This window comes from Gobius niger (assembly GCF_951799975.1).
Source record: "Gobius niger genome assembly, chromosome: 9".
Classification (NCBI taxonomy): domain Eukaryota; kingdom Metazoa; phylum Chordata; class Actinopteri; order Gobiiformes; family Gobiidae; genus Gobius; species Gobius niger.
The window spans coordinates 24,536,588-24,561,080 of record NC_136860.1 but is presented as its reverse complement, the minus strand read 5'-3'; the positions used below and the strand labels follow the sequence as shown (position 1 = coordinate 24,561,080).

Genomic DNA, 24,493 nt, shown 5'->3' with positions numbered 1-24,493 from the left:
AAATGGACATATATTATTTATCTTCTCTGTATATTGATAAAAAGTCCTTTTACCGCTATGTATGCTTTTTTAAAGCTTGCCCAATATGAGAAACAATAGCAATATTTCATAATAAGATATTGCTGTATTTTTCTAAACGTCCCATTAAAATGCAACAAAATCCTTAAGAAAATTATTAATTTATCATACTGGGTCAAATACTAGACTTAAATTACAAATCAGGAAATTTATGACCGGAACTTTTTCCCATTTTCAGTCAGATGGAGGACTGAATGATTTGTCTGATACTTATAGCTTCTTGCAATGTGGAAATTGTGTCACTTAATATTCCGACAACGGCAGCGTGCCGATATATTGTGCAGTCCTAATCACCAGATGATAATGATACTCAGTACTACCTGACTGTTTATGCTGCGTCACATCACAAATTTATTCAGGTCAAGTCAAAAATACATTTTTATAGTCGTTTTCTATCTGTCTGCTACATGAAAAACAATCATCGGAGTGAATTATTTACATCAAACCACAATAGTGTACATATACAACACAAATCAAACTTGTCAAATTAATGAAGTCTGACAATTTGTTAAGTGTGGCATAGATTGTAAAAGAACCAATTAAATTTATGTAAAACATACACACACTGACAGCGTTGATTAGCCAAAAAACCTGAAAGTTGTCAGGAATTAACCCAATCAATTCTGTTATGCAATGGTACAGCTTCCAGGGAATAGACAAATGTCAAAAAAGACTATGATATGGATTAAACGTATTGTTGCGATTGGTTTCCATTGATTTCTGCTGCATGACTGACACATCGTAGCTCCTTGCTCATGAGCACAGGCACAGTGTTTTTGAATATTTGGTCACTAATCAGACAGTTAGTCCGATTAGATATTTTGATAAAGAGAAAATCTGTGCTATAGTCTCATCTTTTACATATATTACATTCGGCTTATCCATAAAATCTCTTATCAAAATATGATTGAAAAGGAAACCATTCGTTTGTTTGGGAGATAAAACATGCCAAAAGCAAGAGTGGTTCAGAAGTGGCAGTCTTATTTACAGGAATGGCCCCGACATACAAGACATGTTGGTACAATGCTGTCCTCACAGATGTACTTGAAGCATGCCTGTCCATCTCCGCAGTTACTTTAATGACTGCTGCTGCTTTACTGTGGCAGGGCTTTCAAAATAGCGTTCACTTCTTCAGCCACAGCGGTAAGCGCAAACTCAAACTGGTCCTGAAAATACACGTGGGAAATGTTAGTATAGTTAAAAATGCAATTGTTAAAGCTAAGAAGTCAAAAAAGGCTTACCTTTGTACGCACTAGGCCTGGTCTCTGGTCTCGAACGTGCTCCAGTGCAGCTGCAATGTCAATCTCCTTCACTCCTGTGGAAAAAATATATTCATAAATGTGAAATGTTTTTTCACCCCAAAACGATTATTATGAAAATGAACACTTGTGGAACTTTGCAAACATGTCCAGTCTAATACAAAGTCCTGAGAGTAATTAACACAACATAATGGAACAGTACTTTAGCTGTATTCAAATAGGATGCAGTTCCAAAAATAGACCAACCCAAAAGAGGATAAAATCATGAATAACAATTAGGCTAATCTAAATCAGTGATTCTCAACTAGTGTCGTGGACCCAAAAGTGGGTCACCCGCCTTTCGGAACATATCTTAACTACTGCAAAAGTGTAGACACATCTGAGTTGTCTTGATCATGATTTCTTATCTAATGTTTATTCAACACATTTTGGGGAAAAAACACTACATTACATTATACATGACTCATTATTTTGTGGGTCGCAGCTTGTCACCCCTGGGTGATGGTGTGTCCCAATGCTATACCAGAGCCACTGGCCTAGTTTAAGCAAAGACTGCAGCACGGAAGCAGTTTGCCAACAACCAGAGATAGATTAATCTTATTTATCACACAGGTTTATTTTAGCTGAGTCAGAGCTAATCAATTTTTTAGTGCTTAACTCACCCTTTGCCATGCGGTTCAGCACCATGTCAATCAGAATGTATGTGCCAGTCCTTGCAATGCCATCACTGTGTAAAAGATAAGAAATGCATACACTTTTTAACTTTCTTTTACAAAAATATGATTAACACAACACCTTTGAGCCAGGAAATGCATTTACTATCGACCTAGGGTCTCCTTACTTGCAATGAACGATGATTGGGCAGGATCGTCCTCTGTAGCACTTATTTACCTTCCTGAAAAGAAAATTCAAACACAAATGAGAGCCTATATTAAGTTATACTATAATATTACAAGAACAAATATACTGTTAATTAATTGACCATTAATTAAGCCCTTTTTTCTGCATAGCCTTTGGTGCTAATGCATTGTGATTCCAGTGAAAGCAGTTTGGAGAAGGTTAAATATATAATGGAAGGGCTAATGGATGGAAAAACAAGGACTACGGTAAAAGTGGACATGGAGGTATGATGGAGGTATGGTAGCGGTGTGACTGAAAAAAGATGTGGTCGAAAACGAGTCAAATCAGAAAAGAGGAAGCCACAGATTCACTGTCCCTCTTGCAGTAGCCAGTCACACCTGCCAATGCTCATTTTTGTGACTATGCAACTGGAGCCAGAGTACTAGCTGCAAACCACAAAAATGACACTGGGAGATGTTCAAATACAAACCCATGAACCTGCACAGTGGGAGAGAGGGGAGGAGAGAGGAGGAGAGCAGCGGGGTGAGGACAGAGCGTGAAATGGAGTTATAAACGGTACTTACAGCCAGAAATGGACATGTGAAATGATGGGATAATGGTTCGAGAGATGGGAAAACAGTACATGGAGAGTGTGGGAACTCACTGAGACACCACAGTGATTTCATCTTAGTTCCTCAAGAATAGTAGCTAAAATGAACCTGATCTTAAAGTACTGTAGGGCTTGACAATTTGGGAGAAATATCTGACATTATGGCATAAAAAATGCACATTTTTATAAACATTCAGAAGAATTTACCTGCAAAATCAATACAAGCTTTTCAGAACACATTTGTACGTATCTATAGATTTTCTATATCATAAGACATTGTTGCCAAAATATTCACAGTCTTGGAGATTTGCGCATTGCAACCATTGCTATTGCAATTTCGATTTGGAAAAAAGTGCATAAAGCAATGGTTGTAGTTTTTAGCTGTAAGCCTCACAACTGCCTTCTAATCTTTCACCTATACACACATGAATCAATATCAACAACGTTTACATTAGGCTACTTTTACCTGATACATAACTGGTCAGTCCAGACCATGAATCTTCAGCAACAAAATACAAGTGTTGGACAAACTGTGTGCACACTTGTCGGGGTATTGTCAGTGCAGCGTGTTACCTGCGGAAGTCTAGTAGGGGCCGTGTGGAGGTCGGGATGCCGTCAGCGGGCCAGCTCAGAAGATGGAACTGGGTCAGGGTCCTGGTCTCTTGAGTTTGGACGTTTTTCAGGTAGAAGCTTCGCACCAGGAAGTCTTTACACCAGATGTGTTCAGACACCAAGTTGACCTAGGGAAGCAACAGGTTGAGAAGAAGCAAAAGCAAAGTATAGACAGTAAACTCAAAGTGATGTGATCATAGTTACATAGTTACATTAAAGCATAAAAAGCTCTTGTCATTTGTGTGATTGTAAAAAGTAGCTCACAGGGTAAACAAAAAAATAGATGGGAGAAGCTTGGCCTCAACATTTTTTAAATACAGAAACCTCCCACCAGGGGGCCATAGACCATATATTAGGATTATATGGGCAGAGGCATTGCTGTGATTGGAAGGTGCTCCTCTTTTCTTACTCCTTCCTTCAGGAAAGAGGTGGTACAATCCCTTGTGTTGTCTCACTTGGAATACTGCTCTATCATTTGGTCTGGTACAAGTAAACCTGACTTAGCGCGGCTTCAGATAGTTCAAGAGAAGGCTTCTCGCCTCTTGCTGAGGAGTCCTTTTCTACCAGGATCACTGTTATGCACCAGACCATATCTTAGCTGTTGCTTCAAAATAAATTACAGTATACAGTATGTACTAATTTTAAAGAAAGTCATGGCAACAGGAAAAACATTTTCTGTCTTTGACAAGATTTAATATGTGGAGTGGACACATTCATATTGCACTCGACATTCTTGTATTGCAAATCTGGCCCTTGCTCGCCCAAGGACTAATTTTATGATGAAGTCTGTCCTGTTTAGATCCGGCCAACTCTGGATTGATCTACCTAAAGAGCTGCAGTTTATATTATTTTAAGAAATCAATGAAATCATGGTAGCAGTGGTTGTGTTGTACTTGTAAATGGAACTGCTGCATAATGTCTAATTTTAAGACGTAATGGCATTGTAGTTGTTTTTGCATTCTTTCTTCGTACTTTTAATCCTTGTTTTTTGTAAGTATTATATCTCATTTTAATATTTTAATGGGACGCCAGGAAGATTAGCAACCATTATGGTGGAAGCTCATGTGGTTTGCAATAATAAACAAAGAAAGCGGGGGGCAACAGTATACATGTCATTTACATGTTATCATAAGCTAATAATTTTTTTGTGTGTGTACATATTCATCCAAAAAACAAGCACTTTTGTGTACTACATTTATTTATGGAGTTTTTTAAAGAATTCATTGATGTTGCATATGCTGATGCTACTATGTGATTTAGGTGCAATGACAGAGAAAACATTACAGGTGGAAGTATACCTCATAGATGTGATACAGTGATGATCCTTCGTCCGGCCAGTAGCGCTCACACTGTTTCTCTCCATCCTCCACTAAAGCTGTCATCATCACTATGACCGTGCAGCCGTTCTCCCACACCATCTGCAACCCAGGCATAATGCACACACAGCATGCACATACACGTCAGACTGGCACATTAGCAGGTAGGGAACACTTAGTAATGAACAACATGGTGAAGTGAAACAGTGAAGAGTGCACAGACCTGCCAGAAATCAGCCACAGTGTGAGCCAGAGGGCCTTGTGTGGCAATGTACGACGGCTGCCGAGGATCATGGTCAAACTGCAGCGCGAGAGAAGAAAAAATATTAGCTGAATGGGAATAACAGGTTGTTCATTATCATAGGGCTGCACAATATGTTCCTACATCATTTATATAAAAATATTAGTTGACACAATATTCATATAGTAAAAAGCTACAATAGCCTATATTGCTTATTGTGACTGCATATACCACTGAGAGATTTACACGCTTACTGTATGTGCTAACTAAAAACAAACATGCAAAATAAGTATATGTGGAAAAAAAGGTCAGTTCAATTATATTTTATTTAATATTTAATTTTAATTTACTATTGTGTAATTTCGTGTTTGGATACAAATTGATGAAAGAGCAAAAAATTGTTCACGATTTTTCTTCAAATTTGATCGAAGGTCCTGCCGTGAAATGTAAAAAATTGCAATTATGTTATCGCAGGATTCAAGATGCTCAATGAAGATATAAAGTATCTGTAGTATCTGTATCATCTGCCCTCATAATCTGGGTTTTGCTCAGAAACAAATAGATGAATCAATGTCTATATAAAAAAAGTGATCATAGTAAAAGGTGCCAGTCTCATAGCACACAAAGCTCCAAAGATTGACTAAGCCTAAGGCAATCTGCAACCTTTTCCACAACAAGCGAAAGATGCAAAGAGAAACAAGTGTAAAAGAAAGCCTTTGTTTCCTTGTGTTGGATTTAGCAAACCGCAAAACAAGCTAAATGTGCAAAACCTTGTTCGCCCTAAGACATTCTTGTTCATGCATCAGCTTCTTTCACCTTTATGTCTTATTTCACAGGCAAGACCTCATGTTTTTTGCGATTTCTACCAAACTATAACTTCCTCCTCACATTTGAATTACTCAATTTTATCAGCTGAATTAGTATAGTGTACATACTGTTTTGTGGTAAAGTGTATATTTCTTACAATGACGCTGGCATTGATGTAATCCTGTTTGTTGGGGTTCATCTCTGTCTTCAGCTTCACTCGAGTGTGATCGTCTGGAACAAAGTCATGTGCCAAGTCAGCAACAACAACAAATGAATACATAATCGGGCCTTTAGATATCATGAAAAATCAGAAGGACTATACAAGACCTTCTGTTTTTTTTTACCCGTGTTTTCACGCTGCTGTTGAAAGTGTATTTGTATTGGTACTGAGATGCACTTACAGGGAATGGACTCAGCATATCGGTTTTTGTCCTTGTTGATCTCCTCTTGACCCACAGCTACTGAACTTGGCTCGGCCTGATATGAGCACAGAGCCTCCCACTCTTTCTGAAGACGGTCTTTATTTCGCAGATGGTCTTCCATGTAAGCCTTGTGAAAAAGATTGCAATCTATTAGTTGGGTTGTTTAAAATATAGCAGTGATGCTTGTTTGCACATAAGGACAATATGACCAATATGACCAATATGACCACTTATGACCACATATGACCACTTGTAAGTGCACAATAGAGGCGGAGTTTATCAGTAATTGTCCCAAAAGTTTATGCTACAAGTTGGAAAAGAAGAGAGAGCAAGGAGTTTGATGAGAATTAATCTAATGTTAGAAAATAAACAGAAATCTTATTGCACTACACTGAGATTTTGTGTATGAGGTTGTATTATAGAAACTCATGATAAGGGGAGACAATGCAATTTCTATTTCGCCCATTTTCACACATGAAAAAAAAACATTTCTAAATACATTTTTTCCCACTCAAGGACATCATTAGTAATTAGTATAGTATTGCTTTACCAGTATCATGTGTCCAGTGGAGATGTCCATGTTGGACTGTGCGGGTTCTTCGCTCCATGAGGGGGTGGAGCTGTGGGTGGAGGAGGGGCTGTGTTGTGGCCCATCACTGAACTGTGATGAGACGCTGCTGACCCGGGACGTGTCGGTCCCCCGGCGGCCCCCAGCTCCCGTCGCGATCGCAGACCCCACGCCGCCGCTGACTCCGGCCACACAGTCCTGACGGCACAGGGACGACTTAGAGGCCATGTGCTGCCGACATAGCTCCTGAGTGAACACAAAAGCATGACTAACCTTCACCTACTGCAACTGTGATTCTGCTGCAGGCGCTTCTCAACTGGTGAGGCAGTGGGACCCACATTCATGTTGATCCATATAAATGATTTTGTAAATTGACACTACAATATCCTAATACTGAATCAGGTTTTGGCTTTATTTGTACATTATATACAATACATGCAGGGTTAAGTTTGTCCATAATATAAAAATTAGCAGGATAACGCTGGTCTGGGTTAACCAAAAAAAAAAAATGCATGTGAAATTACTATTCTTGTAATCTGACTGAATATGAAAGACAAATACATACAGTATGCATGCCATCTGTAGTTGTTGTTTGTTTTTTTTGTTATTTATTTATTTATTCTTTACCCTTTTGTATACATGTGTTTGTTTGTTTGTTTGTTTGTTTGTTCTATCTTTTTCTTTAATTTGTGTATTTCTGTTGTTATTTGGTTATTTAGATAGCACAAAATGCACAAATTAGGACCAAAAAAAAAGGGAGAACGCATTCCTCTATCTCTCATTTTTTGGGGGGTAAAGGATATGTTTTGAGTCCAAAGCAAAAGTGTAACTACTGATTTACAGATTAAGACAGGTCCCGACCCACCAGATGAGAACCACTGCTTTGGTCATTCCTGGGAGAAAAGTTAGTGGAGTGGTGGACACAATCAAGGCACTTTAATTGGTGACTAATAAAAACATGATCTAAAATTGATCTCGGGAGCAACACAGCCAGTTTAAAATACCATTAGCTGAGACATCTTCATTTATCAGTGCAAAGCTCAGAAATAATTTACTACAATGACTGCGAGTCATTATTACCTGGTAGTCAAAGTGTGTCTCGGCTCCTGCCTCTGGTCCGAGTCCGATCTTTCCATTGGCCACTTGCTGAGCATAATGCCGGAAACAGGCGACCCCCATGGCCAACCCAAGCACTCCTCCGACAATTGCCATAGAAACGAGTGTGACGACAGTCCCGCTGGAGCCCTGGGAAACCCTGCTCACCTGCGGCAGACCCCGCGCATCTGTCCTCTACAGAGAAAAATAGAGACACATATACATTTAGAGCAGATCGTGATTTGTGAATTCAAAATATCTGTGGCAAGCTTCACGTTAATTGTACAAAACTTAAATAGTTAACATAGCATTTCTAAGACACTTTTTAGAGCAGAGGTCTAAATGAATAATTCATTATGCAATCATGTAAAAGAGAAAAAATATTTTCTGCGCTTTGAGATCTGTGGTTCATCATATAATTTACAAATAGTCCATAGGTTTCTAGTGATGGAAAATTTGGACAGTCGTAGTAACCAACAACAAAAAATCTTTGGTATGGTCAGAAATCCTGAAAAAATTGTATTCTTTACATTCCCCCGCTCAAGTTTTGGACTCAGAGTCTCCAATGTGGTCGATCTAAACTTCTATGAAAATATTGACATTGCTTGATTTTTTACAAAACTAGGAAATAGACACAAACCTTAAGAACCTTTAAATGCTTTAGATGTGTTGCATTTGTGTCATTCAAATATTATTTTGAAGCATTAAAATGTAACTACTGGTTAATACATCTAACACACACAAATGGTCTTACTTTTACCATATCAGTATTTTACATCAAATCTCCATTATCTATTATTATGGATGCGACAGGTACCTCAGAAATCGACAACTTTATACCAAGCTCCATTGTGATGATGCACTGTTTTATAATTGTATATCATCACGTCTAAAACTGAATTGAATTGATTGGAAAGGGCAAGTGTCTGAGACCCATGCAAAATAGCACAATGCATTCAGCATAATAGTAAAGCTATAGTATAAAAAGTCTATTGTCATGTTTCTTTTATGCTTTATTTTAGCAACCAAATAATGCACCAAAAGTGATCTGCACAGCCACTGATTCAATTTCATCTATGACAACGACAAAAAGATAGAGAAAAAAATGCAGAAGGTTTCATTTCCTGCAGATTTTCTAATCACACCGTAATTCCTCTGACAGCCCGTGAATCCATGCTCCTGATGATGGCAAGTCCTGATAGTAATTCCTCGGCCCGTTGGTTGGATAAACAGAGTAATGAGGTTAATGACACCTGTTGCCATAGCACCTGGATCCGGGAGCCGATGCGACAGAGGGTGGGCGGTCCTAATATGGAGCCATGGCAACACGTGGAATAATTCTCTGTCGCCCCGGTGATTTGATCGAGCCACTTGCCCTCCGGGTGGCACACACTCACTACCACGCACATTAACCCTCGGATGGATGGTAGGGAAGGCTATCAAAGGCAGAACTCTGATCTTTTCTGACATAAAAAAAAAAAAAAAAAAAAAATTCACACAGGCCTTTGCCAGCAATGCTCTATTTGCAAGAGCAGGATAATGAGACCCTATATGTTTAATCTGGCAATTTCTCATTTCATTACCCAGAAAGATTGCCGGGAAATTGCCTGTCTTTTTTTATTTTAACAACCAGAAGGGGGAGGAACATTACAATTGAGACATGACAATATAGGTGTCATATCGCTAAGCTTCACGGGATTTGCAGCAATAATAAACTAATGGAGATTTTAAAAAGTCAAATACTGCCGTTACTGTTTACACCAAAACACTTGGATACTACTGTATGTTATGTGGTGTATTTACCAGTTGTGACTCAGCAGCTAACAGAGTTGTTCCACAGCTTTTTTCTCCACTTTTTCTCCTGTTTTGAGCTTATGTTAGTCTATGGAAAATGTATGCTAACACCCACAAACATGGTGGATCTCTATGGTAACAGAGAATGTTTCCGAACTGACAAAAAGATAGCCTTTGAAAAAAAAAAAAAAAAACACCTTTTAAGCCGTATTTTGTAGTAACACTGCATTATGTAATAGCAGTTCAAAAGGTAGCAAAGTTTTTACTTGACTGTGTAAAAAAACAAAAAAAACATACTGTCATTACAAAATCTACACACAGACTAAAATATAAGTTAGCTAAAATGCAAAAAAAAAAATCAGCTGAGAAGAGGATGTAGGAAATCGTTTTTTGTAATACAATAAAATGTGTGAACACTCACACCTAGTCCTAACATGTAAAAATAATGGGGGTGGCATTATCTTGTTGCCTTGACGATTGCTCCCTTTGTTCGAGATAGGAGGATAGGAGCTGTGAAAACTAAAAAGGAAATTTCCCGCAGAGACTCGTGTGTGTGTGCGTGCGTGTGGACTATTGTGCACTTGATGTACCTCGCCCACTCCGGTCTGCACGATCTTCAGACCAGTCTCTGACTCCAGGAAGTTCTTCTCTGAAACTGTAAGGGAATAAGGCAAGAGGAGTTGGGCATTGTGTCATATATAGATATCTAACATGCTGCAGTATATAGAGTTTATAGAGTCGTTTGAATTTATTGGGCTTGTACCTCACCTGCTTTGGCCGCCACCTCTGCAGCCGTCATGTTGTGTTCATTCTGCCTGATGCGAAATGTCAGCGCAGCGCCCACCACGCTGTGAATGCACACAGATGCACAAATAAACACGCCGTCCTGATCTACCATGAGGAGTGCAGCAAAATTCAATATAAATGTACCTGATGTTGATGAAGCTGCTCGTTGTCAGGTGAATTTTATTGGCCAATAGCTCCAGTAACTTTACTCCGTCATACAAGCTCAACGGGCTACAAAAGAAATCAATACAAAATAATTGGTTGTGCATATTGTTACATGTCATGACACATACTAATTTATAGCCCTGTGCAAAAGAGCCCAGCGGCATATTGCCAGTGGTACTTGATTATTTTATGAAGAAAATCATTGTTCCATTCATCACATTGAGAGAGTTTGATATTCCAAGGATAGAACTGGGACTCACAGTTGAGGTCCTTATGTACAGTCAACGGAAGTAAATAAATGAAATATGTCAAAATTAGGTATCTTTAATTAGATTAATGAAAATGTCTGGTAGAAAGAGGCTCACACCTCCAATCCAGGCATCAAAATGTGTCGACCCTTTCAAGTGCCACCAGGCCAAGATCAAGATCAAATCAGGACTAAACTGAGTCAAAGTAGACCTAAATTGACAAAAAAAATAGGTCTAAAATGCGTGTAAATCATGTCTGAACCAGGAAAAACAAGCTTCATGCATAAAGCATACTAATATAGTCCAGTGTATTGAAATTAATAAAGTCAACCATTGCAGATGACCCTGAATATTGCTTGAGGAATGCATCCAATACAACTCAATTACCTCCGGTTGGTGACGATGTAGCCGTACTCCTCTTTGGCTCCCGTGCCTTCGACCAGCGGTGGTTTCTGCTCTTGTGGGCCAGATTCAGAGAGAGGGGGCGGTGAGGCAGGAAGGGGAGGCCCAGAGGTTTTGGCCGGAGCAGTAGCTGGAGCAGAGACGGCGGAGGTGGCGGGAGGAGCGTTGGGGGGAACAGGCACTGGAGCTGGCCTCTCTGCTTTACCTGTGGCACTGTCTGAATTTATCATCTGCAAAATAAATAGGAGGCTCCGGTGACGACTGTATGCGCATTTCAAACACTTCAAGCTAAGTGATGGTTAAGTACCTCTTTGAGAGCAAGAAGGTCTTTCTCTAAAGGATCAGCTGTTTGAAAAGACAAGATATTAATGCAACATGTAGATATACTTATAGATATACTTAGCATATTGCATAGAACACAAAGAAAAATAATAGTTTCTTCCTAATACCTAATACTTTAATACTTTTTATTTACCTAAATGTTGTGCAGATTGTGTTCAAATATGATTGGATGCATATTATTTGTTCTGCCAAAGCAAATTTGAGTCATCAAACTTATATGAAAATGTAGAGAGCATGACTTTGCTTTATACAATAATAACATGGTAATAGGACGGATTTTACATGGTAACTAAGGATCGTATTAATGCATTTCTGCAGCTCTGTTTCCATGCTATTCATATAAAAAATACTAACAATATTTCATAGGACTGGGTTAAGGTTGAGGTTAGGATTAGTTACCACAAATTCCATGAAATGATTTCTGCGAATGTCCTGTTAACTTGTCAGTATTATCATGTTATTACCCTTTTTGGGACCATCCTATTACCAACTGTAAAGTAAAGTGCGACCCAGAATAACATAGAATATTACTATACTGAATCATATTATGACGGTAATTAGTGTGACATGGTAGTTTGATGTTGTACCGGATTTGTCCTTTGTCTGCAGCAGCTGTAGTATAAGGGCCAGTTTGTAGAGCTGCTCTTGACTGAGCTCCCTGGGATCAACTCCGTAACGCTGCAGAACTCCTGACATCCTCTGAAGCAAGCCGTCTGGTAGAGAGGTAACAATATGTTAAATAATATAATTGCATTTGCTGTGTAATTGTAAGAAGAAGACCTAAAACCTAATCATGCTCTAACACTGTAATGCAAAAAGCAAGGTTTCTAATACATTTAACCATTTAGCAGACCAAAGTCCATAAGCCGTCATCTCTACTGGGTTGTTGTGCCTCTCACCTAAAGAGGCTAACCTGGGAAGAGCCAGACTGATATTACAGGGCCAATAGCATTAGCACTGACAACAATCTAGGATTGCTCCTGTTTAAATTGTTTGGGGAGAGGATAAACAATGGAGCAACATTTGTGGCTGATTGTATCAAAAATGCTGTAACAGCAAACCCTGAGTTTTTAATTGTTGTTAATTAGTACTCATCAAAGTGCTTCACGGCAATACTGTGATGTGTTTGGCCCAAACCACTGCTGGTTCAGTATTCAGACACGAGAGAAGTACAAGATGGATTCTTAAGTGTTGGTGAACTCACAAATACTGCGAGAATTCAGCTTGCAGGTAAGATTCATCAGCTTCTAATGGACTTTTTTTCAGGAGGCTGAATTTACACTAGTCTAGTAAGAGTTTAGCATGTTATAGGTCCTACCTGTCTTTATTCTAAAAAGCTACTTTCATAGTGCTGCTGCTAAACGATGGTTAGTTGCTGACAGAGCTTTTTGAGTTGAGTGGCAAAACATCCTTCACTCTTAAACAACTCAGCACAGATGACGGCCGAAAATATCTAACATAAACATGTTGCTAAACGAATTAGTGTTTCTTTACCATTGTTTCCGCGCATAGAGTTGAAATCCTGAGGAGCCTTCTTGCTCTGCACAGCCGGTTGCCTGCCCGCCCCAATCCTCTCCTCAATGGTGTAATCCTCCACATAGTCCAGCGGTATCTCCAACTCCAAGTCATCATAATATGGAAGAGCTACTTAACAGAATTACAGGCCTGTCATGCTTTAATTATTCATGCAGTAATTAATTATCTGTTCATGTTAATTGTGTCTAACCGGCAGGACTCATGGGGGCCGCTCCTCTGTGCCTGTACGAGGGCTGTCCAGATGCCAGGTAGAGAGAAAGAGCTTCCTGCAGCATCTGTCTGTCTCGTTCTCTCTCGCGATTCGCCTGCGCACGGGACGAGGGGCGGGCAAATCCGCCGCCTGGACCGATCAGAGACCTCTCCACATCATCCTGGTATCTGTGCTATTTTTTTGACAGCAAAGAAATTGCACAATTAGTACAATACCTTGTTCTTCTCCAGTTGTAGGTTGCTGACAGCTGTGTTTAGGTCTAATCAAGTTTCAGTCACATAACCTTTTCCTGTTATTTATGCCATTGTGAGGAGCTTTGTCAATTTCTGGGTTGCTCTCACCAGATGATTCATTTTCCGACCAGATCATTATTGGTATTCACCACGCACACAAGTCTTTTTTTTTTACTGCACTGGTGACATTTCCGGAACTATAATGATGTAAAAAAATTTACTTTCAGCCCGATGTGACGCAATGTTGTACAAATCGATTGCAATGCTGATTTATTTACAACTACACATTTTTGTTTTGGTTCTTTTGGTTATCTAATCAGAAAGCAAACTTAGATCCACTCCTTGTGTCCAGGCCTCCAATCATTAAAGCTTAATGACTGATGATACTGGTATGGTACGGTTAGGCAAAAGGGTAAAAAAAAAGGAAATGTTGAATACAAAATCAGTCTACAATGTGTACTTTTTAACTTTAATTGTGCACCTGGGGGTAGGAATATGGATCCACTGACGCTGCCTGCATCCTCAGAGGAGACTGAGGGGGCTCCACAATCATGTAGTCCACGTAATTACCACCGGGAGACGAGCCAGACTTGTGGTGATTGGAGCTGTGATGTTTGGACCTGAAAAAAAATAAAAATAAAAATAAATTTAAGCAAATACAAATACAAGTATAAGTTATATATTATAAATGACTCCTTACTGGGGGTAGGAAGGTTGAGAGGAGGACAAGTTTGGCTTTGCTGCTTGAGTGGTGTGAGGAACTCTCTTCAGTTCTTTAGATAAAATATATTGCGTGATGTCGTCCTGCCAAGACAGGCCTTTCAAAAGACACAGGAAACATTCAATTTACAGAGGCTGCTCAACTTTTCTATTCAAGCTATGAGCAAGTTTGTCCATCGAAAAGCATCAACATACTTAAAAAGGACTATTCTGTAATTTCCCTCCCACGTGCTCCAACAGCACACTGCCTCAGCAACAGGCTGTTCCCGCCGCGCTGCTCCTCTGAGGCACAGGAAATCATTCCTGCCTGTCGCCGTCTAACCACTGATCTCTGTTTGGAAAAACTACACTGCACATCCTCTCTCGCAGAAAATACCGTACATATTAACTATATCAGAGAGGTACTTTTCCAATTAGATTTTGTATATCCTTTATTTGAATTCAAATGTGCTAATCATATATGCCCCCTAGGCACAGATGGCCGCTTAGGGTGCCATCTGCTGGAGGGGGCGCCGAATTGCACCTTGATTTTTGAACCCCAAACTCCCACCATCTACAATATCGACGATTTTCTGAACAGAACTTTGGAACAGAAAGTGATAGGGACTTGCAGTCTTGTGTGTTGGAAACTAGAGATTTCGAGCTTTCAAACAAGAGAAGAGCCAATAGATGTTGTGCATTTCATGATGCACATGTTCTGATTTTTTTCATGAATAGATAATCATAATATAATATAACAATGATAATCATAATAAAATAAAATAAAACAAGCCTTTTCCATATCCAAAAAGTGTCCAAAGGGATTGAAAAACAAAAAACAAACAACTATAGCATGCTATTTGAAACACGCAGAAATATAAGTTATTTATTGGGGGAGGGGGGCAGCCCTGGTGCTGATATTTTATTAATAATAATAATAAATGATCTTTAATAAATATTTTCAAATTGCAACCATATTAATATTGAATATAGAATTTTTTCTATTAAAAGGTTTTCTTCTCTTTTGGTCGAATAATTTTTGCAAAAATTAGGCTAACGTGAAAATATTTCTGATTCTCTTTCTCTGATTCTACTCTTCAGAAGAAACAGTTTTTCCTTCACCCTCCCCCAATTCCCCTTTACTCCTCGTTAATAACGTTAAAGAGTAACTAACTCCTTGGGCTTTGGGACTTTAATGAGCATGTACCAGTATCCAGCGTGCCCTTTAAAAGCGAATGAGACTTAGCCGCGTAAAACTTGGCACTTCTCATTACCTTGTTGCATAAGCTGTTTGAGGACCTCCTGCATCCTTTTCAAAACCGGGACCGACACCTGATACTGAACCTGGTCCTGCTTCGAGGTCCGACACTGCCCAAACAGCCCATCTGGAAACAATACATCCATAAAAATACATTCAAACTCCATTCAGTGCATTGTATAATTTCTTAATGTAGAGTCCACAAAGGCTGCAGTAATGAGTCATGGGAGCACCAAGCCCACGCACAAGGTTACTGGGGCTCGTAGTCCGACAACTCGACAGACTTGGCATGAATCCATTTGAAGACATTGTGTTATTTCTAAGGATCTTCTAGGCTGGTTGTAGGACAGTAAGAAAATGGTCGCTACTAGATGGAAAACAACCTATTTCTTGTCTAATTGACGTATTCCAATGAGACGCAGAAGGAATCACCCACCTACGTACTGTATCTCCAATGAGCTGACCTGATTGAATTGTTTGACCTTTTATTCACATCAAAAGGATCTCTTGTCTAATTGTTATTGGATACAGTACAACATCATTTATTGAAGGGTCATATTTCGAGCTTGCATGCAAAAACTAATCAACAAAACAATACACTTTTAATTGAATGGCTTTTTTGTGATTGAAAGTTTTCATCTATTTCCCTGTAAGTATGAGCTTTACTCGACTCTGTCACCCTAAAGGCCAGTCATTGACGTAGACTCTGAATAACCGATATGTGAATCCGTTCGTCGCCATCTGAGGCCCCAGCGGAGATATCTGAAGGTATGACACAGCTTTGCGGATCCAATTGAAGACCGTGTATTATTTGGTGCACCGATGAGTCACCGAGCCGTTCACCACCGCTCTTCCCACTAAAATCACACTCCAACTGACCTGCTACAGTCAAACAGTGGAGCGCAATGCTAAAGCGATTACTACGGATTAGTCTTTCTCACAGCTGCAAATGTGACGTGAACCGCCTCACACTTAGACATCGAGAAGAAGGGTCTTACACAGAAAAAAAAAACGTGAAATTAATTCATCTTCTACAGCCATTTATAAAAAACCCATTCAGAGTCATTTTAGACTTGAGATAGATTATGGTTTACGCCCAGTATAAGCATATTTTAACCTTATGTAGGTCGGCTTTAGACCCTTTTTAGGCTTAAGTTTTGATCTTGAACATCAGAAGAGCTAGTGGTACTTGGAAGGTGACGATTTAATGATGTGGTACTTTGTGTGAAACATGTGAGAATTAAAAAATAAAATTCATAGTGTTCTGCAAAAGCATAACAGCAGATTTGGATTCCATCATGTTCTAAAAAGTTGGTTTACATTACGTCACTATGATAAAAATCTGATGCAGTATTGGAAAAGTATAAATAGCTGGTGGTATTCCCTGTGATGTGATGACACAGTGGAGAGGTGTGGGAGGAGGAAGTGAGACAGATGAGATGAATGGAGTGACGGCTCCATTGCATGCTGGGATTGGATCGGGGCTATTTTTGGAGCCGGGGTTATTTCTGTTAATGGCATTTCTGCAGAGCTGGAGAGGAATCCACCCCTCACCGAAAAGACGAATCTGGTCAAAGTCTATTCAATCAAATACGGATAGATGGAAGCGGTGGAAACAATTGTCTTAGGTTATCGTGATAGTTGGATGTAAACAATAGCATTAAACTGGTATTTAACTATACACAAGACACAATGTTAAAAAGCTGTCACTTAATTCATTCATCACAAGCAACGGTAATGCGGTTATGCCTTTAATAACTTGATAACTAACACATTTCATGATAAAACATGGAAACACATAATTGTATATTCTGTTTATGTGGGGTTTATGTTGTTCGGTGTGAAATTGTTATTGTTCTTTTATCATATTTTGTCTATAATCTACTTTATGCCTGCCCTTATAGCTTTATAGTTTATTATAGTTCACTATTTATCTACGTTTTATGTTTTATGTCTCATGTTGCACGATTGCTCCGAAGAAAATTCCTAATTTGTGAACCTGTTCCCTGAAAAAGGCAATAAAACCAATTCTGATTCTGAAAATAAAGCTAACCCTCAGAATCAAGCCTTTTATTACAAAACACTGACCTCTATTGAATGCACATTTGAATAATGTGTCAAAAGAATTGCATCTCTTATTTCCCCTGTAGTGGGGAAAGAATTGGTTTCTGTCTGGCCACTGGGAAACAAAGAAAACATGAACCCGGGGTCACGTGGTCAAACAGGAGTAAAAGACCAGAAGCTTCTGTCTGCTGCTGCTGCTGCTGCTGATGAAGAGACTGACCTCACAGCACAGTGCAGACAGGGCACTAACAAGCAGTAATGTCCCACTATCAGTCGACTGCCCGATCGAAATGAAAAGATAAAGAAGTTATACAGTCTCAGAGCAGCATAACGCAATTACAGTACATCTGCCTTTCCTTTCCTCCATCTACAGTCTAGTAATTGTTTGCAACCCATCATGCCATGCCAAATATGTGACCTCTTAAACAATGTGGCTGAAAGATTCTGAGGAAAACATCGTACTGCCATTTAGCTATTTACGAAAAGAACTTGCTTATTGTCTGGACTCAAGTGCAATTGTGGGAATAATGAAACATTTACAGAACATGTTTCACGTATATAATAGGACCCCGTGAAGAGATTTTGTTGTTGATCATTTATTCTTTGGCTATTAGCTAAATCATTGCAGCCTTATATCATTGCAACTATTCAAACTACATTTTTCTTATTTGACTGATTCATTTTGCATGGCTATTTTGCAATAACAACATAAATAGTATCTCACTGATTCTCCTCCATCTTGAACTCTGTCCAAACATGTCCAAACAAAACTTGTTTTTTACTGACATTATCTCCTTAATATCTCACAAAAGCCTTCTCTGTGATGTCAATCCGAGGGCAGGGGGATATTGCAAAAAAGAATACACATATATCCAATAAAACAACAAAATATGACTTTTAATGGCGCATGAACATGGACAAGAGAGACCTTTTACATAAAACCTCAGCTTATACAAAACTCCAAACCATTTAAAGGCCCTAAACCACATTATTTTGGTTTACTAACAATGAAAGAAGGACATGTAAATTCTAAAGTACTAATTGTGGTTCTACAGTCATTTCTGACATCTCATTCAACACAGAGATGAGTTTATAAGCACAACTTTCAGGGAACAAATACTGGCTGCACAAGTTCATTATTTTACATTATACTGAAGGACAAAATAATTTTATTCCACTACTAGGAAAAAAGAGGCAAAGGGTCTTTCATTTTTGTGCAATTTAAAACTCCAAGCCGTCTTCTTAATGCGATGCCAATATACATCTGTCATTGTCACTGCTACATCTTCAAAATAAATAAAAAATACACATCTTTGAATGCATGACTGAAGCTTGTCATGTTGTTAATGTCAGTGACGTCCTGGTGGATGGGCACTTGTCTTTCTCTGGAAGTCTGGGAATAAATTATGCAGAGTGCTGCTTGGTTGCTTCAGATAATAAAGACCCAAAAGGATGAGAATGTTTTTGGTATTGATTTTTCTGTTGTCTCTCCAGGGCTCAGAAACTCGTCAGCCAAACAAACCTTATTAGTTGTTTTTCCTCCATTTATCACTATTGAATATTTCTCAATTTAAGTTCTAGTTTGATCTTGTTAGATTTGATAGTGCTATAAGATTAGATTGAAGAGACAGGCCAGAATTATATGGTACTTTTAATGTGTAGTCTAAACGTGTTATGAATTGAATAGAAAGCGTGCAATTGACCTTCTGGACTTTGATGTAAAGTATGTAACATGAAGTCGTTATGTTTTTTCTTTCCATCTTATTGTTTTGATGTTATGAAATTACCGGATGTTGGCCCAACCTGTGCTTGAAACTGCATAAATAATTAACACTGAAATATCACGAATGTGCATGGATGCCGTGCCCTGTGTCTGCGCCGGCTCATTTCGTATTCCGACCAATGTGCTCCATGCGGCTGTGTGCGTAAATGCAATTTTCAAAGACGTGCGTAAGAGTGTGTCAGTGACTCATCACTGTATTAGCACAACAACTGAGGGGGTGTCGACCTCACCGCGGTGATGTCAGCATCACCATGGAGACAGTGGGGGGGGCAACGGGGTGGGGTGAAGACCGAGAGGAGAGGAATAGGAGAGAGGGAGAAGGAGCAAGCGGGTAGAGAAGTGGAGAAATGATCGAAATATGGATAGTGATGTCTCTCTAAATGTAAGTGTGGGTTCTCAAGTTGTGGATTGGGTCTAAATGATGGTACGTGGGCCTGTGTAAATGAGGCGTGTGAGCGAGGGGATGGTGGTCTCGCTTTTGTCCGGCTACCCCACGGCAGCTGTGGCTACAATATCTGAGCCCCAACCCAGTATGGAATAGAAACAACAAAGGAACATGTTTTTGTTTAAAGAAACTAGAAATGATTAGTACAGTAATGGTAATGATAACTATTACATTATTTAATAAAGTCAAATCCAAAACTTAACAAAGTCACTTTTTCATCTTGAACTCTGTGAGATTACAAAAGTATTTGAGAAAGGGAAATATAGAACCTATAATAGTAGACATGCACAAAACTGAATTTCGGTATGGTATGGTATGGTATGGTATGGTATGGTATGGTATGGTTCGGTATCTCTCTGTATCTGTAACAAAAAAAAAGATTTCTCATTTCTATTGTGTAGTGCTATAATCTGTGAAAAGTGAAGTGAAAAGGAATACAATACAGAAATGGGGAGACCAGCAGTTTTGTTTGTAGTACAGACACCAGGAGGCTGGGCTGGATGTAGCACGTTATTGCTTTGCTTTGAGAGTGTGTGAGAGCCATAAGCATATTAGAAGGACAATTCATGCTAGATGCTTTGGAGACAATTTAAAAAAAAAATCTGATTGAAATAGTTTGGGTGCAGGAAGAGAGTGTAAATGAGTTCATACAGATAAAAGTGGAAGCTGAGCGGAGGTCCTCAGGTTACAATTACAGATGCGATGGAAGATAATTAGAGATGACAAACCCCAGCCCGGAGTGTTGTGTAAAATATCAGAGAGAGAGATATGGGTGCCTTCGAGGGACACTCTGTGTGTGCAGAGAGTTTTCAGTTCTATTTTAATTAATCCAATCATAAACATATTTACAATTGGTAAAATCAAACTCTTAATCGTTTTACACTGCCTGACCAAAAAAAAAGAGAGTCAGCACCTGGATTTAATGGATATCATGATCGAGAGTTGCTGCAGTTGGTCAGGTCAAGGTTCAGCAACACTATGAGCCCAAAGAATGAAAACAGGTTATTCCATCAATTTGGATTTCGTCTTCCCTGATGGCACAGGCATATTCCAAGATGACAATGCCAGGATTCATTGTGCTCCCATTATGAAAGAGTGGTTCAGGGATCGTGAGACTTCATTTTCACACATAGATTGACCACCACAGAGTCCAGATCTTAACCCAATGGACAATCTTTGGAATGTGCAGAGAGAGGCTTTGCACACTCTCCTGTCGTCAATAAATGATGTTGGTGAACAATTAATGCGACACTAGATCATTTGAGATTGCAGAAGCAAAATATAGACTTTTCTTTTGTGGCAACTTTGTTTTGGATAGGCAGTGTGTATTTCAAATAGAAAATAAAAAAAATATGGAAGAAAAAATGAAAACAAAATTGTAATAGTACGCATTCCATTTCTCTCAGTGATAGAAGATCTCTCAGTGATATCCATTTTTTAAAGAATTAAAATGGTACAAGCGTTTTCAAAGTCGCCTGCAGTGAATTGCACTTACCATCTGAGCAGAACTGTTCCCTTGAGCACAGCTTCCTCTCAAAAAGGCAACCTGGAGACAGACGGACCAAAATACAGGTTACAGGTGAAATCTATTGCCGCTGTCGCCATGGAAACAGTTCACATTGGGGGAAAAAAACAACAAATGAATCAAAAAAGTACACTTAATGGGCCTTAGTCATAGCAATTAACCCCTCAGCTCATGCAGCGATGTAATATGAAAAAGAACTCAGCTGACAGCTATTACTAAAGTCAACCCACACAACACTTTTTTTTGAAAAGCCCTCAAAACGCTCTGGTATCGGAAAAATAAAACACATTCATGAATATTATAGCTGATTTATTACATGGTTTAAATAATACATTTGCAAAACACAGATAATATTGCAAAAAGATTAAGATCCGCCTGTTATTTTCTTATTCTGTGGTGTTTTATTGACTAAATCTATGTTGAAAATATAGTATCATTTCAAACTGAATGTATTGTCCAGTTTAGTATTACTCCTTTTTTATTGGACAGAAGCGATTGAGCCTTTAACTGTGTAAACAAACAGCTACGTGCACGGTCACTGTCTAAATGTCACGCTTTAGATTGGCCATGTCTTTTGTATTTCTTTGGCCACGGTGTTTGAAGTGCAGTAATACCGTCTATTTAGCCATTTCACTTCTTATTTTGGGGGCTTGGACGTAACACCTGAGAGCTACTGTGGGAAGGAGCAGGTGGCTGATTATAGATAGTAACCAAGCACAATCCGCACTGCTAGAGCTGCCAGTCCTTTCATTTTTTTTTTATACGGGGTTATGCAGTATACACATGTTTTCCTTTATACTAGAAAAAGAACATCGCAAAAACATAAAGTTGTGCACGCTCCAGCTTGTTCATGTTTGAATAAATAACTAGTGAAGAAGCTACAGCTCTACAGGCTGCATGAGCGGGCGTCCTGTTGCTGAAATGCTTTTCAGTACTGCAAACAGGAAGTATTAATTTTTATCCAGCCTGCTGTTATGGAAACAGAGTAAGATCAGGAGAGTAAACAAACAAGCAAAGTAAAAGTGGGAGACTTTACCCTTTCCCTGGTCCACTTTGCTTTCTTGGGAAAATATGTTCTTTAATATTGCACTGATGGTTATAGAGGGAGATTCTTTTCTCAAAACGCTTTTTCCAGACATTGTAGTAACAACATCTCCATAAAAGTAGCACCAACAACTGTGATATTTGCACGTTTGAATGACGATAATTTGCTTTGCCAGATGGGCGATAAAGGTGTTAAGAAGTGTTCGTGTTCAAGCATGCTCTGGGTCATTTAATTTACCATAAAACATGCAAAAACACACTAATGGATTGCTCGGGGGGGATTGAAGACCGACATCTGCTAATTGCCAATGCCCATGCCGTAGTTTGCTGTTCGTCGCACTACACTGGTAAAATCAACAGGCTACTTTGTGACTTTGTGACTGATGTTTTGTTCAGGAAAGCTGTCATGATATGGAGTGTCATGGCAACAGGGTATGGGGGAAGGGAGCGGAAGTGGCTACCCACAGAGAATTTAGCTGGACGCAAAGAGATGGACAACTGGACACGGGGACACGAAGCTAGATATACAAGCCAATGACTGCATACGGCTTGATACGTGATAAAACACTTTCCCAAATGGTCTCTATCCATGGTGCTGAAATCTTGTAGATGTGCCTTTAGATAAAATATGTTGTTTGTTGCTTCTTTGTTCCATTTTGTTTAGATGTTCTAAAATGTAGTAGTTATTTTTCGAGATTAGTACTGAGGACCATTTTATTAGAAGCTGGATTGCTAAAGAGTGTTTTGTGCCCTTGTCATGTATTTTATATTATCAGGCTGTTTTTTCTCCAGATTCCTGTTGCACTCCTCTAAATCAAGATGCACTTGGAAACTGGCACAAAACGTACACTGGCTTATATTGTAATAATAATAATAATAATAATAATAATAATAATAATACATCAAACTTGAATAGCGCTTGCGTTTGCGTCTCTGTGTGGTACATGTTGCTGGATATATGGTCATAAAAGATACTGTATGCAAGTGTAACGTTTGTCCCTTTGTCATGTGGGACAGAGCTGGAGAGGAAAGACAATAAAACACAATACTGAGGTCTCCACACTCCGTTGATAGCATTTTATTTACCATAACAAACCAAAGATTTCAAGGTGTTGAAAACTAATTTATTTTAGTTCCTGGCTTAGTTGCAGCATTACACATAATGACACACAAAATGAACTGTGAAAACTTTAATTACAGTGAACCTTTACAGTGAGGAGGAGGAGCTGCCACTACAGTCACACAACAATTATCAATAAACACAGATTTCTTCAAGATGTGTTTGTCAAGCGCCATTCAGACCCAAGACAGGGAATGGAATATGTTTATGAAGCCAACACAGTCACATTTAGCTACAACTATTGACTGTGCGTGTGTGTGGGTGTTTTAAAATCGTAGGACAGGAGGATTAAATGAGAACGATGTGTTCAGTATCCAATAGAAGACTGCAAGTTGCACAGGGGGGCATACTCAGATCCCATGCTACAACAATGGTGCAATACACTATTAAAAACACCTATTTCTACAATTTCAGTTACAGAACGATTAATGCCAATTTCTCAAATCTTACATTTCCTTGGAATATTTGCGCTAGGACAAGGTAAACGTAGAGAGAAAAAAAGGCTATTAATCCATCGTTGATCTCTTACCATATTTCTCGGACAGTCCCATTGGACACAGCACCGCGAGAAGCAGCAGAGCGCGCCATGGCTGGAGCTGTCTCATGGTCCCCTCAATCCTGGAGCAGGAACAGCGGAGGAGAAGCAGCAAAGGATGCACACACAAAAATAAAAAAAATGAAAAATAAAATAAACACACCCCTTTAGTTGTGGTCCCGCACCCCCCCGGTCTCTGCACCCCCTGGTTTAATTTAGATCCCCATTAAGTCAAACCAGATCCACAGCCATCGCGCCTGGAGCCCCATGTGAGGGAGAAATGGGGATAAATGGCAGAGAAATGTGATGTGGTTAGATTTTCTGACAGCGAGGGCGGGGCGTACGCACGGGCTCACCCATAGGGCTCACCACAGCGACGACAGCGCGCGGCGTACCTCACAATGACGACACGAGCGCTGATTCAAGAAACCTATGGCGACAGGTGGATCTGTGAC

General features: G+C 39.3%; 1 protein-coding gene across 3 annotated transcripts; it reads right to left on the bottom strand.

The window, feature by feature from the left end:
- Nucleotides 1-405: 405 nt before the first annotated feature.
- ptprna (protein tyrosine phosphatase receptor type Na) lies at nt 406-24,340 on the bottom strand. Of its 3 annotated transcripts, none has more exons than XM_079562421.1 (24): nt 24,033-24,340; nt 21,310-21,360; nt 15,539-15,649; nt 14,266-14,383; nt 14,047-14,185; nt 13,312-13,504; nt 13,080-13,232; nt 12,173-12,298; nt 11,551-11,588; nt 11,229-11,473; nt 10,573-10,659; nt 10,411-10,490; nt 10,233-10,297; nt 7,834-8,043; nt 6,736-6,999; nt 6,165-6,312; nt 5,921-5,994; nt 4,939-5,016; nt 4,698-4,817; nt 3,361-3,527; nt 2,179-2,232; nt 2,000-2,064; nt 1,320-1,393; nt 406-1,244 (listed from the first exon to the last, which is right to left on the bottom strand). In XM_079562421.1, exons 1-24 carry the CDS (start codon nt 24,106-24,108, stop codon nt 1,173-1,175), a joined length of 2,808 nt encoding a protein of 935 aa, XP_079418547.1. In that variant the 5' UTR covers nt 24,109-24,340; the 3' UTR covers nt 406-1,172. The 3 variants fall into 3 exon arrangements, with proteins under 3 accessions (XP_079418547.1, XP_079418549.1, XP_079418548.1); XM_079562423.1 differs by having other exon boundaries at nt 6,736-6,951; XM_079562422.1 differs by having other exon boundaries at nt 13,080-13,229; nt 24,033-24,339.
- Nucleotides 24,341-24,493: the final 153 nt, after the last annotated feature.

What these genes read in the sequence shown, in the direction of transcription:
- ptprna (XM_079562421.1), bottom strand. Translation starts at nt 24,108, where the DNA reads ATGAGACAGCTCCAGCCATGGCGCGCTCTGCTGCTTCTCGCGGTGCTG. An exon ending in TCTCAACCTTCCTACCCCCA is followed by an intron (nt 14,186 to 14,265) that starts GTAAGGAGTCAT and finishes ATTTTTTTTCAG; the next exon opens with GTCCAAACATCACAGCTCCA. An exon ending in CAGGCCTAGTGCGTACAAAG is followed by an intron (nt 1,245 to 1,319) that starts GTAAGCCTTTTT and finishes GTGTATTTTCAG; the next exon opens with GACCAGTTTGAGTTTGCGCT.